The sequence below is a fragment of the Carcharhinus amblyrhynchos genome, chromosome 2 (genome assembly GCF_965287045.1).
Source record: "Carcharhinus amblyrhynchos chromosome 2, sCarAmb.v2.hapA, whole genome shotgun sequence".
NCBI lineage: Eukaryota > Metazoa > Chordata > Chondrichthyes > Carcharhiniformes > Carcharhinidae > Carcharhinus > Carcharhinus amblyrhynchos.
In genome coordinates, this window is record NC_137325.1 from 108,688,574 (window position 1) to 108,706,169 (window position 17,596).

The window sequence follows — 17,596 nt, forward strand, 5'->3', positions numbered from 1 at the left end:
TGGGATTGTATGTGTCCTGTACAGCTGATTTTTAGACAAGGAAACTTGAGTTTGCCCACCTGCATGTTTCTCATGGCAGGCTGGTTTACTGTATTAGTTGCCTAAGTAGGACTTAGTCTCTGTTAATTTTAGTGTTATGGTAAACATCTTAAAATGTGAAGTCTTTTCCAGTGAACCTTTGAGCCAGTCACTGGGAAATTCATATCGCCTAAACGTTATCGGTTTCCCTGAGGGTCATAACATGACTATTATTTTTGGGTCCGGTCATAACTCACGTTAACACAACACCTAACAAATTTATGCATTCAAGCACAAAAGTTCTACTACCAACTTGATTCAGCTTATCTAGTTGTACATAGAACAGTACAACACAGGCCCTTCGGCCCTCAATGTTGTGTCAAACCCAAGATCAAGCTATCCCACTCCCTACCATTTTGGTGTGTTCCATGTGCCTATCCAATAACTGCTTGAAAGTCCCTAAAGTGTCCGACTCCACTTTCACAGCAGGCAGGGCATTCCACACCCCAACCATTCTGAGTAAAGAATTTACCTCGGACATCCCTCCTACATCTCCCACCACGAACCTTATAGTTATGCCCCCTAGTAACAGCTACATCCATCCAAGGAAATAGTCTCTGCACGTCCACTCTATCTATCCCCCTCATTATCTTATAAACCTCTAGTCATGTTGAATCATGCACAGATCTGATCCGAATGCTTGAGCTACTCATTGGATAAATTCAGCAAAATGGGGAGATGGTGGTGTAGTTAATGACACTGGACTCAAAATCCAAAGGTCCTGGCAAATGCTCTGGGAACATGGGTTCAAATCCCATCATACAGCTGGTGGAATCCAGTTAATAAATCTGGAATATCAAGCTAGTCTCAGTCATGGTGAGTAATTTCTGAGTGTAGTAGAAACCCATCTAGCTCATTAATACTCTAAAGGAAGGAAATGTGCCATCTTGGTCTTGCTGACATGTGAATCCTACACGACGTGGCTGACTCTAAAACTGCCCTTGAATGGCCCAAAGGGAATTAGAAATTAAGTTCTGGAGCACAAGTCTTCAGGGCTATTGCTGGAATATTGTCAGGGCCCATAGCCAGTATCTTCAGCCCTTTGTTTTAATAACACACGGAATGAATCGAAATGACTGAAGACTGACATCTGTGATGCTGGGGACCTCCGGAGGAGGTTCTACCAGATCAGAAAAAACTAACCTGTAGAAACTCAAAACTTGTGTGAAAAGCTTTCAACATAGTATCTGTTTTTTTTTAAAATCAATTATACATCATACACGAAACTAAGACCTCTGACACAGAAACACCACTTGTGCAGACCTCAGATTGCTCAAATGAAGCTATTCTGCATGAAATGAAGCTCATGCCGTTTCAAACATTTAAATTTAAACAGTTCGTAAAAATATTACATTATTTCATTTCAAAACAAAAATATAAAATTGAATTACAATTTAAGTATAAACAGTTGGCACGCGAATTTATAATTAAATGCATTTTGATAACATTTGTTCTGAAGTAAATATGTTAAAGTTTTTTGTGAAGAAAATGACAACGTGTGTAGCTCAGTTACTTATTTCCCAGTGATATCCAGCTACTGCAACCACAACGAACGATAAATAGATTCATATTTGGTGTCCTTTTTTAGATCTGGTGTACAAATGAATGTCCTACTCTCCAGAGAACTATATTTTAAAGTACTCGGGGAAATGTGCCTAGGAAAGCAGAACGACCTCCCTTACGGCATTCCTCTCGAGATAGTGTCAATCTATACTTAACAACAGTTGCGAAGAAAGATGACGCAGCTTCTGTAATCAACCTAATAAGGAAATACAAGACTAACCAGGCACTCCTCCATTCAAGACACACGGACAGTGTGTCATATGAATTTCTTTTGCTAAAACTAACCGAACTAAAATAATCACAGGAATAAAACACGCTAATCACTGCCTCGGGTGCAAGTTTGCACCTATTCTTGCACTCGAATACACGGGTTAAGATGAATTCACTCAAAGCGAAGATTGCTCCAGACTAGCAGAGCCAGTCTGCTCTGCTTGAATAAAGGGGAAAAAAACACAAGGATTTGACAGTGTGACACTGCACCAACAAAGTGAACAGACTATCCTACCCGGCCGTCATGGTAATGTTGTAGAATGTGAGCCAAGCAGTAGCGAAGGGACTGAGGGGCTTCTTCTTGCTCTCTTTCTCTTCCAGCGAGCCATCCTCTTCACTGGGCGCCATGGTACCGGCTGACTAAATTAAGAAAGTCCAGGCAGGCTGGAGAGCAGCGAACAGCTGAAGCCGGCCGCGCGCCTCGCTCCCTCCCAGGAGACCAGCGGCCGCGCGCCTCGCTCCACGCGCCCGTGCCCGAGGACCCCAGACACGCGCACCGTGCCCCCAAAATACCCCAAACTTGATAAGCGCATAAAAAAATCGATTCGCAGAGTGGCTGTGTCTTTTTGTATTTGCTGAGATTCCTATGTTTAATGTAAAATGCACTATATAATGTAAATAGGAATGTTATACAGTAACACTTCTTAAAATAAACACATAGTTGTGATGGTCTAGTAGTTTCATTAATAAGAGTTGAGCAGGGAGAGCACAGCCCTCTGCCATGATGTGTTAATTCAATGTTATTACAATTACGCAGCCCTTCCTTGAGGTTTATCCTTGCCTGATTAATACTCCTTAAACAGATTTTAAAGAATATTTTCATTAAGAGCTTATATCAAATTGAGGTTTCACGCCAAGGACAAGCCGCATTGGACAACCTACAGTGAAAGCGTACTCACATTTTGACAGCTGTGATAGATTCCACCACAGTTGCTGAGGCAATCCAAAACATTTTTTGGATTGGGAGAGAGCAAATTTTAGGAAAAGAAAGCAGGTTCTGGCCAAGGTAGACTGCAAACAGCTACTTGTTGGAAAATCTACAGAAAAGCAGTGTGGGGGGGGGGTGTTCAAAAAGGAAATGGGGGTGTACAGGCCCAACATGTTCCCTTCAGGGTGATATGAAGGAGTAACAAGCCCAGAAAGCCATGGATGATCAGAGATTGTCAGGAAACGATGACAGAGAAAATAAAGGCTTTTAAAAAAATACAAGAGGAGCAAGTCAGCTGAAGCATTAGTGGATTCCAGAAAGTGCAAGATGGAGCTTAAGAAAGCAATTAGGAAAGCAAAGAGGATATATGAGAAAGCTCTGGCCGGTAAAAGTAGGGAAAATCCCGAAGTATCCTCTCACTAAATCAATGGGAAGAGGATAACCAGGGAAAGACTAGGCAAGGGGAAAATCTATGGGTGGAGCCAGAAGACATTGGTAAAGTGTTGAACATCATCTTCACCCAAGAAAATGAGGATGAAGGTATGGAACTCAGGGAGAGAGAGACTGCAAGATTCTTGAGCAAATTGACATAGGGAGTAACTAGGTATTGGAGATGTTGGCAGACTTAAAAGTGGACAAACCTCTAGGTCTGGATGAACTCTGTCTCAGGCTGCTGTGGGCGGCAAAAGAGATTGCAGGGGCTCTGACCCAAATTTTTAATTTTTCTCTGGCAACGGCAGAGGTGCTAGAGGATTGGTGAACAGCTAATGTATTTCTGCTATTTCAGAAGAGATAAGCCAGGGAACTATGGACTAGTGAGCCTCACGTCAATGATAGAGAAAGTATTGGAGAAAATTCTAAAGGAGAAAACCTATCTCCACTTGGAGAGGTAAGGTTTGACCAGGCTTAGTCCGAGGGAGGCCATGCCTAACAAATTTGATTGAATTTTATGAGGAGATGACCAGGTGTTTAGATGAAGTTAGTGCAGTTGATGTAGTCTATATGGATTTTAGCAAAGCCTTTGACAAGGTCCCACATGGGAGACTTATAAAGAAGGCAAATGCACATGAGATGCAGGATAATTTGATAAAGTGAATTCAAAATTGATTCAGTTGAAGGAGACAGAGTGTGATGACAGAAGGCTGCTTTAGTAACTGGAAGCCAGTGTCCAGTGGTGTACATTATTATTTGTCATTGATGTAAATGACAGAGATGATTAAGTTGGGGGCAGGATTAGTAAATTTGCAGATGACATGAAGTTTGACCGGGTGGTTAACAATGAGCGTGAGTGTTTTAGGCTGCAGGAAAATATAGACAGGATGATCAAATGGGTAAACGGGTGGCTGATGGAATTTACAAGCTCTCTGCAAGCATAACTCAGCTAATCCCACTTCCATGTCTCTTTCGCACAGCATTGCAAATCTCTTCTCTTGACATAACCATTCAATTCACTTTTGGAAGTCATGTTTACATCTTCCTTCACCAAACTCTCAGGCAGTGCATCCCAGACCCTAACCACTCACTGTGTAAAAACATTTTCTTCATGCCACCGTTGGTACATTTGCTACTTACCTAGAGCCCATGTACTTCTAGTATTTGGGTGGGTCAGACTAAGCAATGCAACATCTTCTGGATGTTCATCTTCCTCAATTACTGTGAGGCATGAAGAGAGGTCCCAGTTGAGAGAGAGGTGTACGCGTAGAGTGAGTAAAGTAGAGAAGTGTAGTTCAGTGATATATCAGATTGTTGCAATTAATAAGGACAGGTGTTTGTAACCAAGGCTATGGTGCTGTGTTTCTCACATTTACAGCCTTGGTTAACTTCTCCTATGGTCAGCAAGTGTGTGCCTGCAAGGCTTCCTTTTTCTGAATTTCTCAACATTTACAGAGCTATAGGGAAAAGGTAGGGCAATAGACCAAGTTGGAATTCTCTTGTTCAGAGCCACATCAACATGACAGGCAGAATGGCCTCCTTTGGTGCTGTAACCATCCTCTGATTTTATGATTCTATTCCCTGGGGATTAATGGGATTCAATTCTCCACTATAATAATCAATTTACCCCACTAATCCCTCTAACCTACACATCCCCGGATACTAAAGGGCAACTTAGCATGGCCAATCAACCTAACCCGCACATCTTTGGACTGTGGGAGGAAACCCACGCAGACACAGAGAGAATATGCAAACTCCACACAGACAGGGACCCAAGGTGGAAATTGAATCTGGATCCCTAACCACTGTGCACCCATAGCACCCCTGTCCTGCCATATCCATTCGTGAATGGTGGTGGACAATTTACAACCACCCTGAAAGGGGAGGCGCCACAAATAATGCTCAATGATGGGTGAGAGCAGCACATCAGTGCAAAAGACAAGGCTGAAGAATTACAACCATCTTCAGCTAGAAGTAATGAGTGGATGATCCACCTTGACTTCCTCCTGCAATCCCCAGCAACACAGATGCCAATCTTCAGCCAATATGATTCACTCCATGTGATATCAAGAAATGGCTAAAGGCACTGAATACTGCAAAGAGTATGGGCACTGACAATATTCCAGCAGTAGTATTGAGAACTCGTGCTCCAAAACTAGACATGCCATTGTCCATACCATTCCAGTGGAGTTACAACACTGACATTTACCTAGCAATGTGGAAAATTGCCCAGATATATCCTGTCCACATGGAAATCTGTGCCTGTGACTCACCAATCTTATTTACCAAACTCCTACATTTGCATACAGGCACACAAACTTTGATTTAGACTTTATTACTTTCTCCCTTACTTTGACTTCACTTAAGAACTATTACCAACTTTAGTTCTATCTAACATTCCCAGTATTCCCAGTAAATTGGGTGATATACTGCCTTATAGCAATGGGAATATTATACCATGTAATGCATAAAATGTATTCTGCTGTAATTGTGGAGCTGTGCTTAAGAAAACTTGGAACATTACAGCGCAGTAGAGGCCCTTCGGCCCTCGATGTTGCGCTGACCAGTGGAACCAATCTAATGACCCTCTAACCTAAAGTATTGTAATATTATCCATATGCCTATCCAATGACCATTTGACTTCTCTTAAAGATGGCGAGTCCACTATTGCTGCAGGCAGGGCATTCCACGCCCTTACCACCCTCTGAGTAAAGAACCTACCTTTGACATCTGTCCTATATTTATCACCCCTCAATTTAAAGCTATGCCCCCTCATGTTAGCCATCACCATCTGAGGGAAAAGGCTCTCGCTGTCTACCCTATCTAATGCTCTGATCATCTTGTATGCTTCAATTAAGTCACCTCTTAACCTTCTTCTCTCTCACAAAAACAACCTCAAGTCCCTCAGCATTTCTTCATAAGACCTTCCCACCATACCAGGCAACATCCTGGTAAATCTCCTCTGCACCCTTTCCAGTGCTTCCACATCTTTCCTATAATGCGGCGACCAGAACTGTACGCAATATTCCAAGTGCGGCCGCACCAGAGTTTTGTACAGCTGCAACATGATCTCATGGCTCCAAAACTCAATCTCTCTACCAATAAAAGCTAACACACCGTACGCCTTCTTAACAACCCTATCAACCTGGGTGCCAACTTTCAGGGATCTATGCACATGGACACCGAGATCTCTCTGCTCATCCACACTACCAAGAGTCTTTCCATTAGCCCAATACTCTGTAATCCTGTTAGTCCTCCCAAAGTGAATCACCTCTTTCCACATTAAACTCCATTTAATCCTAAGGCGTTCTATAGGTATGTCAAGAACGGAAGGTTGGTTAGGGCAAGATTGGGGCCAGTTACGGACAGTGGAGGGAGGTTGTGTGTGGAACCGGAAGAGATTGGTGAGGCATTGAACCAATATTTCTCTTCGGTGTTCACGCAGGGGGACATGAATATTGCTGAGGGGGACACTGGGTTGCAGGGGTGTAAAATAGACAGTATTGCAGTTGATAAGGGGGATGTACTGGATATTCTAGGGGGTTTGAAAATGGTTGGGTCCCCTGGTCCGGATGGGATTTACCCTAGGATTCTCTGGGGGGCAGGAGAGTTGATTGCAGAGCCTCTGGCTCTGATCTTCAGGTCATCGTTGGTCTCTGGTGTGGTGCCGGAGGATTGGAGGATAGCGAATGTTGTCCCATTGTTTAGGAGGGGGAGCGGAGACTTCCCCGGGGATTGTAGACCGGTGAGTCTCGCTTCTGTTGTGGGCAGGGTTTTGGAAAGGATTGTTGGGGATAGGATTTGTAGTTATTTGGAGAGTAATGAATTGATTGGAGATGGTCAGCATGGTTTTGTGGCGGGTAGGTCGTGCCTTACTAACCTTATTGAGATTTTTGGGAAGGTGACCAGGGGGGCGGATGGGGGTGGGGCAGTTGGCGTGGTGTATATGGATTTTAGTGAGGCGTTTGGTGGGGTTCACCATGGTGGGCTTCTGCGGAAGGTGCAGGTGTATGGGATTGAGGGTGATCTGGGAAATTGGATCGGGAGTTGGCTGGCGGATGGGAGACAGAGGGTGGTGGTTGATGGTGAGTGTTCATCATGGAGTTCGGTTGCGGGTGGTGTGCCTCGGGGATCTGTTTTGGGGCCACTGCTGTTTGTAATTTTTGTTGATGATCTGGATGAGGGTGTAGCTGGGTGGATTGGTGAATTTGCTGATGACACCGGAGTCGGAGGTGTGGTAGATTGTGGGGAGGGGTGTCATAGTTTGCAGGGAGACTTGGACGGGTTGCAGAGCTGGGCCGAGAGGTGGTGGATGGAGTTTAATGCGGAGAAGTGTGAGGTGATTCACTTTGGTAGGAATAACAGATGTGTTGAGTATAGGGCTAACGGGAGGTCTTTGAATAGTGTGGATGAACAGAGGGATCTAGGTGTATGTGTACATAGATCCCTGAAAGTTGGGAATCAAGTAGATAAGGTTGTTAAGAAGGCATACGGTGTCTTGGCGTTTATTGGTAGGGGGATTGAATTTAGGAGTTGCAGCGTCATGTTGCAACTGTACACAACTCTGGTGCGGCCGCACTTGGAGTATTGTGTGCAGTTCTGGTCCCCACATTACAGGAAGGATGTGGAGGCTTTGGAGAGGGTGCAGAGGAGGTTTACCAGGATGTTGCCTGGTATGGAGGGGAGGTCCTATGAGGAGAGACTGAGGGATTTGGGGTTGTTTTCGCTAGAAAGAAGGCGGCTAAGAGGGGATCTTATTGAAACATATAAGATGATTAGAGGTTTAGATAGGGCGGATAGTGATAGCCTTTTTCCTCGGATGGAGAAAGCTAGTACGAGGGGGCATGGCTTTAAATTAAGGGGGGGTAGTTATAGGATGGATGTCAGGGGTAGGTTCTTTACCCAGAGGGTGGTGAGGGATTGGAATGCCCTGCCTGCTGCAGTTGTAAATGCGCCTAGTTTGGGGGCGTTTAAGAGATCCGTGGATAGGTTTATGGACGAAAAGGGATTGGTTTAGATTAGTGGGTCATTGCTTTTTTTTAAACTGGTCGGCGCAACATCGTGGGCCGAAGGGCCTGTTCTGCGCTGTAATGTTCTATGTTCTATGTTCTATGTTCTATTCTGTCCTCCTTTTAATTCCTACCTGATATAACCTCCTAGTTCTGACACCCCTGACAAATTAGTTTAAACCTGGGTTTGAATCCCACCACAGCAGTTGATGAAATTTGAAATTTCAATTTAATTTAAAAAAACCTGGAATTAAAAAAAGTTCCAAACCCTCTCCGGTAGCACTAGCACCAGGAACTCAGTTCTGGCTCTATTTTGTTGGAACCCATCTGACTTGTACAGGTTCCAACTTCCCCAGAGTTGAATCCAATGTCCCGAGAATCTAATGCCCTCCCTCCTGCACCATCTTCCCAACTATGCCTTCATTGTTATAGTTTTATCTGAATACTCATTTATGCATGTAAGCATGATTATGGATGTAATCTGGGAAATATTACTTATGGGGTTTTGTTTGCTAATTTCCTACATAGCTCCCTAAATATTGAGGCCAGACCACATCGCTCTCTGCCTGTATTGTTGGTACCTATATATACCATGACAGCTGTCAATTCACCCTCCCCCCTGTAAGGTACTCCACAGTCATTTAGTGATATCTTTGACTTTGGCATTAGGGACAATACACAGTTTCTCAGAAAAGTACTGAATCAAGCTGATGCAAATATTAGCATGAGAAACTAAACAACTAAAGGATTTGTAAATCAGTTAAAAATAACTTTAACATATTTTCAGAGTATTTTTGAATAATTTTAAGTCCTGTGTGCTGATGACTTTGTGAAATTGATGTAGATTACCTACAAATTTTAGTAGCATAATAGAGCTGAATTAATGTAAGCCATTAACCCAGAGTGCTTTGGTGTCTGTATAATTTAAACACTGCTTATCAAAGCAGTTAATTACTACCCAAGATTTATTAGGTAGAGTACATCTACAGTGGATGTACAGTATCCACTGTGGATTCTACATCCACAGTGGATACTCCAGGTTTGTTCTAAATATTTGAATGTGCTCATTAAGTGTGGCATCTAAACATATGTGATTATAGACTGTAGCCTCAAAAACTTTACTTGTATTTAGCTCAAACGTATTGAGAATTAGTAGAACCATAGAACCATAGAAAAGTTATAGCTCAGAAACAGGCCTTTCGGCCCTCCTTGTCTGTGCCGAACCATTTTTTGCCTAGTCCCACTGACCTGCACTTGGACCATATCCCTCCACACCTCTCTCATCCATGAACCCGTCCAAGTTTTTCTTAAATGTTAAAAGTGACCCCGCATTTACCACTTTATCTGGCAGCTCATTCCACACTCCCACCACTCTCTGCATGAAGAAGCCCCCCCCTAATATTCCCTTTAAACTTTTCTCCTTTCACCCTTAACCCATGCCCTCTGGTTTTTTTCTCCCCTAGCCTCAGTGGAAAAAGCCTGCTTGCATTCACTGTATCTATACCCATCAAAATCTTACACACCTCTATCAAATCTCCCCTCATTTTTCTACATTCCAGGGAATAAAGTCCTAACCTATTCAATCTCTCTCTGTAACTCAGCTTCTCAAGTCCCGGCAACAGCCTTGTGAACCTTCTCTGCACTCTTTCAACCTTATTTACATCCTTCCTGTAACTAGGTGATCAAAACTGTACACAATACTCTAAATTCGGTCTCACCAATGCCTTATATAACCGTACCATAACACTCCAACTTTTATACTCGATACTCCGATTTATAAAGGCCAATGTACCAAAAGCACTCTTTACGACCCTATCCACCTGTGACGTCACTTTTAGGGAATTCTGTACCTGTATTCCCAGATCCCTTTGTTCAACTGCACTCTTCAGAGTCCTACCATTTAGCCTGTACATTCTACTTTGGTTTGTCCTTCCAAAGTGCAATACCTCACACTTGTCTGCGTTAAATTCCATTTGCCATGTTTCAGCCCATTTTTCTAGTTGGTCCAAGTCCCTCTGCAAGCTTTGAAAACCTTCCTCACTGTCCACTACACCTCCAATCTTTGTATCATCAGCAAATTTGCTGATCCAATTTACCACATTATCATCCAGATCATTGATACAGATGACAAACAACAATGGACCCAACACTGATCCCTGCGGCACTCCACTAGTCACAGGCCTCCACTCAGAGAAGCAATCTTCCACAACCACTCTCTGCTTCTTCCATTGAGCCAGTGTTTAATCCAATTTCCAACCTCCCCGTAGTTGAATGATTCCAAATTTATGAGCACTCAATTTGTGGAAAACATCTACAAATTGTTACAGACCCCAGCGTAATGTGGCAGAATAGTTAGTGAGGAGGATAATTCTTCTCCTCCTCTCTTATTGAATCCACTCCTTCGTTGTCAGCTGTGGTTCAGCTCAATCACATTCTCACTTCTGAGTCAGCAGGTGGTAAATTCAAACTTCAGTCCAGAGACTTGAGCACAGACTCACTTCAATGTATTACTGAGTGTGTGCAGCACTGTTGTAGGTGCAATCTTTTAAATGGGATGTTAAGATGGACGCAAAAGATCCCATGTCACTCCTTGAAGAAAAGCAAGACAATTTCTCCAGTTTTGTGTCCAATTTTTATTCCTTAACAAATAGCTAAAATAGATGATCTGATCATTAATCTCATTGCTGTTTATGGCACTTTATGCACAAATTGACTGCTGTGCTTCCTACAGTTGCGACTGCACTTCAAAGAGTACTGCACTGGCTGTAAAGCTCATTGCAATAGTCGAAAGTCAAGAAAGGTACAACCTAAATGTATGATTTTTTCTTCCTGACCTGAAGTTCTTTGCTAGCTGCTTTCATGGAGACAATTTATAATGTATGCACAGAAGTATTTAAGGATTCACACTAGTTATGACTCATAAAGACCCATAAAGATCCATAAAGCCACTCACCTAATGAAGGAGCAGTGCTCAGAAAGCTCGTGATACCAAATAAACCTGTTGGACTTTAACCTGGTGTTGTGAGACTTCTTACTGTGCCCACCCCAGTCCAATGGAGGCATTGTGACCTATAAAGAGAATTTAATAACTTTTAAAAAGAGATATGAACTTTCCAGTGACTGGCAGAAAGGATTGCACAAGATTTCATATACTAAGATTTTTACTGTAACAGACAAATAGTCTCACAACACCATGTTAAAGTCTAACAGGTTTATTTGATAGCTTGAGCTTTCAGAGGGCTGCCCCTTCCTCAGGTGAGTGGAGGATTTAGTTCACAAACAAATTACTGTAAGAAACAAACTAAAATCAACATAGATGGAACTTTACTTAATAGGCAATTAATACACCAAGCTAAAGAAAAAGTGCTTAACTCAACCAAATCTATTAATTATTTTGTGCATTACACAATGCTCTCAACAGATATATAGCATTGAATATTAGGTGCAAAAGTCCTTGCAGCTTTTTAATTGACTCCTTTCACTCTGCTGTGCCAGGGTGAGTCTTCCAATGTCCTTCTGAATCTCTTTGAATCCACAGCAGCAACGTCTACTTTGGCAACTCCTTTCTTCTTTGTAAGATTTAAATCTTACAAAGTCCTTTTAGTTCTGTCTTCTTCCTTCTGAACAGATAATTGACTCTGAAAATCATCCTGCTCTTGCAGCTGTAAATTCTCTGCTTTAACCAATAGCATTTCTATCTTTCTGTCTATATATCTCTGTGCCTGAGAGCCTGTGTCCAGAAAGAACAGCCACATCTCTTTTGTGTCAAGGTGTGAAAACAAGCGGTTGATTTTCTATGGGTTCAGGCCAGGCTTCACTTTATATAACAACCAAATCACATCGGCCTGTCTCTGAACAGGATTTAGTACGATTTCACCACCTTCGATTTAAATTAATTTAGATTAAAAGACTTAGTCTAAGACATGACTGCCTTATAAGATCTCACATTCATTACATGCTGCAGAATGAGCTGCTATTGAAACCCCATAATAGTTGTTTGAGATTCATGGAATCATAGAATTTACAGTGCAGAAGGAGGCCATTTAGCCCATCGAGCCTGCACCAGCAGCAATCCCACCCAGGTCCTGACCTATTCCCATAATCCCACATATTTACCTATCTAATTCCCCTAATATTAAGGGGCAATTTATCTTGGCCAATCAACTTAACCTGCATATATTTGGACTGTGGGAGGGAACCACAGCACACGGAGGAAACCCATGCAGACACAGGGGGAATATGCAAACTCCACAGAGTCAGTCACCTGAGGCTGGAGTTGAACCTGGGTCCCTGGCCCTATGAGGCAGCAGTGCTAACCATTGTGGCACCCCATTTGTTGATATTGTTACAATTCTGCATTTAGTTATTTGCCTGCTATAGTTTTACATGACTTTTAAAATATAAAATTTGTTGGATAAAGATTTAGTTGATCAGAGAAACATTATAATGCACTTCTTAAATTCTCACAGAATGGAGTATTGTTGGCTAGGCTGGCACTTATTGCCCATACCTAATTGCCCTTGAGAAGGTGGTGGTGAGCCACCTTCTTGAACACTGCAGTCATGTAGTATAGATATACTCACAGTATTGTTTGGAAAGAAGTTTTGAGTAACTATTCCACTGCAACATATTTCTCCATTGTTTTTGGTAATATGGACATTCCAAATGCTGTCCTTGCCTGCTATTTTCTCCAACTGAATGAGCCACTGGTACTATCCATGTCAGCATTCTTCATAACTGTCCTTTTTCCCATTTTCCTCAGTTGGGGCTCTTTGCAATGTACAAGGAACGGTTATCTTTGCTTATTAAAATAGATGCTAAAATCACTGAACTCATAGCAAACAGAAAGGAATACTGCTTCCAATCAGATCAAAGTAGCTTGTGAATGCGTAATATTCTATTCCGTAGTACCATCTAGCTCTAAAAATTGAAGCACTTGAAAAGAACCTCAGGTACCGTGCCATAGAGCAGACTGCAAAAGTTTACAGTTTATGCTAACCAGTTGTAAATCAAGCAAATATACACACCAGTGTAATGTTGAGAAAGCTTTTGCTTTCATGTGTAAACATGTGGCTCAAAAAACTGAAAAAGATGTTCCAGACACCTACATTGCTGCAATAGTTGCTATTTCTGAATGTATATTCATCATTTACAGTGCCTGAAAGTAGAACAGCAGTATAAATAAATCAAAACAATGAAAAGCTCTTTTTACATCCTTGTGCTGTTTATACTATATTGGATGCTCAGTTGAAGAAGCTTTCATGTCTGTTTAATGATGCATTAATTTGTAATACATCTAAAGTTGCAGCAGGCTCCACATTATTATCTGCATTATTTTTAAAAATAATCTACCGTAATATTTATTTCATTTAAAAATGATAAAACATTAATGAAAAACTGGTCACAAGCAGCACAAATTAATGGATTTAGATATGAACATAACTTGTATTTGGAAGGGAGATATTATGCTTATCCTAACTTGAGTTGAAAAACTTGAGAAATCAGCATGGTCTATAGTGACGTGATTCAGAAATACTTGTAAATGTAGTTATGGTTTGTTTGATTCAGTTGTGTATATATCCTATTCGTTACTTTTACAAATTATTTTCAGGAATGGTATAAATATGAAGGACTTTTAACCAAATGTAATTTGGTGGGTTGAAGCTATCCTCTGACAGTGACTGAGAAATATTCTCATATTTTTCTTTGCAGACAAAGAATAACTAACCAACATTTGTAGTTTCCTTAACAAGTACACATCAATTTACAAACAGACTTTTCCAGTTTTCTAAACTCTTGAAATTAACCTGTGTGATTAAGATTCAATTACATTGTTTGGTTATTATTGTTTATCACTCAGATTCTTTGGGCATTGTCAAATACCTTAGCTTTCAACATTTTGATGGACAATTGCCATCTCTTGATGGACTTGTCAGGATACAGCAGTACCTTTTACAGGGCACAATTAACTTTTGATGTTAATAAATGCTATTCAGAATTTGTTTTAATTTGAAAAATAAAATAACAAAAGCATTCTCCCAGGAAACTGGAACACTCACAACAACAGCATTTATTATTGCCCCTTAAATATTTGCACAAATATAAGGAAGGATGCATCTTTGGGTATGTTTAACCATTTTAGTTTTTTCCGCATATTTCTGATTGATTTATCAGGTAGGGCTCCCTCCACTTGCATATAATAAACATCTGTTTTATCCATTTCAATATCTTTTACAAATAGATCAAATTCAGTTACAATAAATAATCTTTAAAAGTCGCTCCCTCTGACTCAGTAAAATTGTAATAAGAAGTCTCACAACACCGGGTTAAAGTCCAACAGGTTTATTTGGTAGCAAACACCACTAGCTTGCAGGGCTGTATCCTTTTGTCAGGTGAGTGGGGAGTTCTGATCACAAACAGGGCATATAAAGGTACACACTCAGTTTACAGAATACTGATTAGAATGCGAGTTGTTATAGCTAATCAAGTCTTAAAGTTGCAGACAATGTGCGTGGAGGTAGCATTAAGCACAGGTTAAAGAGATGTGTATTGTCTCCAGACAAGACAATAAGTGAGATGTTGCAAGCCCAGGCAAGTCACAGGTGTTACAAATAGTGTGACATGAACCCAAGATCCTGATTGAGGCCGTCCTCATGTGTGCAGAACTTGGCTATCAGTCTCTGCTCAGCGCCTCTGCGCTGTTGTGTGTTGTGATGGCCGCCTTGGAGAACGCTTACCTGAAGATCAGAGGCCGAATGTCCATAACCGCTGAAGTGTTCGCCAACAGGAAGAGAACAGTCTTGCCTAGTGATTGTCGAGCGGTTTTCGTTCATCCGTTGTCGTAGCATCTGCATGGTCTCCCCAATGTACCATGCCTCAGGACATCCTTTCCTGCAGCGTATCAGGTAGACAACGTTGGCGGGGTTGCAAGAGTATGTACCATGTACATGGTGGATGGTGTTCTCACATGAGATGTCTCCCTGATACACTGCAGGAAAGGATGTCCCGTGGCATGGTACATTGGGGAGACGATGCAGATGCTACGATAATGGATGAATGAACACTGCTTGACAATCACCAGGCAAGACTGTTCTGTTCCTGTTGGCGAACACTTCAGCAGTCACGGGCATTCGGCCTCTGATCATTGGTTAAGCGTTCTCTAAGGTGCCTTCACGACATACAACAGCATAGAGTCACTGAGCAGAGACTGATAGTCAAATTCCACACACATGAGGACGACCTCAACCAGGATCTTGGGTTCATGTCACACTATTTGTAATCCCCATGACTTGCCTGGGCTTGCACATCTCACTTACTATCCTGTCTGGAGACAATACACATCTCTTTAACCTGTGCTTAATGCTATCTCCACTCACATTGTCTGTAACTTTAAGACTTGATTAGCTGTAACAACTCGCATTCTAATCAGTATTCTATAAACTGAGTAGGTGCCTTTATATGCCCTGTTTGTGATCAGAACTCCCCACTCACCTGACGAAGGGGCAGAGCCCCGAAAGCTAGTGGTGCTTGCTACCAAATAAAACTGTTGAACGTTAACCTGGTGTTGTGAGACTTCTTACTGTATTTACCCCAGTCCAATCCGGTACCTCCACATCAGTAAAATTGTCCAGTGAATGGTTCGCTTTACAGACAAGGGAGTGTAATAAGTTAAAAATAGATTCCTTATTTCATTATGAAGATATTCTAATTAATATATTGTTCGTGTTACATATGGAATATCTCTGAGTTATTATAGTGATTGATTTTACACTTCGTGCTTAATGAAGGAGTTAAAAGGTTAATGATAAAAAACATGCACTTCCCACAGAAAGCTGCTGCCTGCTGGTTTGACACCAAACATGGAATCCAGTATCACATGGTTGGCAAATGATGTAAAAGTCTGGTGTTAGATGGCCAGGCCACATGTCAACAAGGGTCAGGTAGTCAGGTCACACAGGAGGCCATGTGTAAAATTACACATAGATGGAACTGAGGAGTGTAAGAAAGCAAGGGCCTCAATCTATTGGAGGACAGGCCATAGAAAAGAAGACATTGCTAGTGTCCAGTCAGCTTCAAGAATGGATTAAAAGCAATGTATCAACTATTGCCTATTGTTAAGTATTTTGTTCAATCACTTAATAAGTTGTTGCATCAAAATCATTGTTGCCTTTCTGTCTTGCCTCAAGAACTCAGACAAGTTCAAGGGAACTTACAGATGGACAACATAGCACTGCTGAGGCATGTTTACAACATGATGTTCAAGAAAAACTCCACCTTCACGCTCAGCATCATTTTGGGCACCATCCTCTTTGAGAGGGTGTTTGACCAAGCCAGAGATGCTATATTTGAGCGAATCAATCAGGGGAAACTCTGGAAACACATCAAAGACAATTATGAGAAAAATGAGGAAGAATAAACGGAATTCTGTACTGTAAGGTGCTTTCCATCATCTGGAATGTTGCTCCTGTTAAACAGTCCAACATAACAAGGCCATCCAGCAGGACTATTAACTTTATCAGGCTGTTGACAGATTTTTTCAAGTCAATCCCTGAAAAGTGGAGTTACTATAACTGAACTAATGCTGAGTTAATTTATTGAAAATGATTACTGAAAGATATAAATGTCTAATAAATTCTCAACCATTACAAAAAAGAAACAGGCATAGCCTTGGTCTGTGCAAAATGTCTAATCTTTGCCAGGGCAATAGTAGAAGCAACACAATTTGCACCAGCAATCCAAGTTTGAAGTGGTGCAAATTGCCAGGAATTGCTCAGTCTTTTGGCTAAGATCAAGTGTAGTATCGACATGCTGTATTTGGTTGAAGTCATAAGGTTACATTGTGGCTTCGTTTGAAGCAAATTTTAAAAGCAGCATCTCAGCCTTTTGACTAAGATGCAAATGAGATCAAGCCTTAGAGGAGGTAAAATGCCTACTCCAATCAGCTTGGATCATGTAGATCAAGCCCAAGACAGGAGGCGAGAGCCCTGTCTTGTCAGCTTAGATCGAGATTGTCTCACTTGATGAGACTCTGAATTGGACTTTGATTGGATTGATTTGGATATAAACAAAAAAAATTGCCAGGAATTGTTATCCAAACGACCTCATCATTGCCGCTGCAAGACATGACCATGTGCATATATTGAGGAAGATAGCGCGTACTTGGCTGTGATGTTCCTTGCAGTCAGTTGGCTTGCCTGCAGTCAGTTGGCTTGCCAACAGCCAAATAATGGCAACTTGGAAGATATACTTGATGACAGCTAGTGGGCATGCAATCACTGCCCTCGAGAAGTCTATACCTTTGGAAAGGCATGGTTTG

General features: G+C 41.7%; 1 protein-coding gene across 2 annotated transcripts in view; it reads right to left on the reverse strand.

Annotated features, from left to right (window-relative positions):
- The window catches only part of hacd1 (3-hydroxyacyl-CoA dehydratase 1), a 79,104-nt gene extending 76,781 nt beyond the window's left edge, over positions 1 to 2,323 (reverse strand). For both annotated transcript variants that reach the window (XM_080210858.1, XM_080210865.1), the window contains exon 1: positions 2,147 to 2,323. In XM_080210858.1, the coding sequence (XP_080066984.1) occupies positions 2,147 to 2,259 (113 nt within the window). In that variant the 5' untranslated portion in view covers positions 2,260 to 2,323. The remainder of the gene's footprint in view (positions 1 to 2,146) is intronic.
- Between the last annotated feature and the right edge of the window lie 15,273 nt (positions 2,324 to 17,596).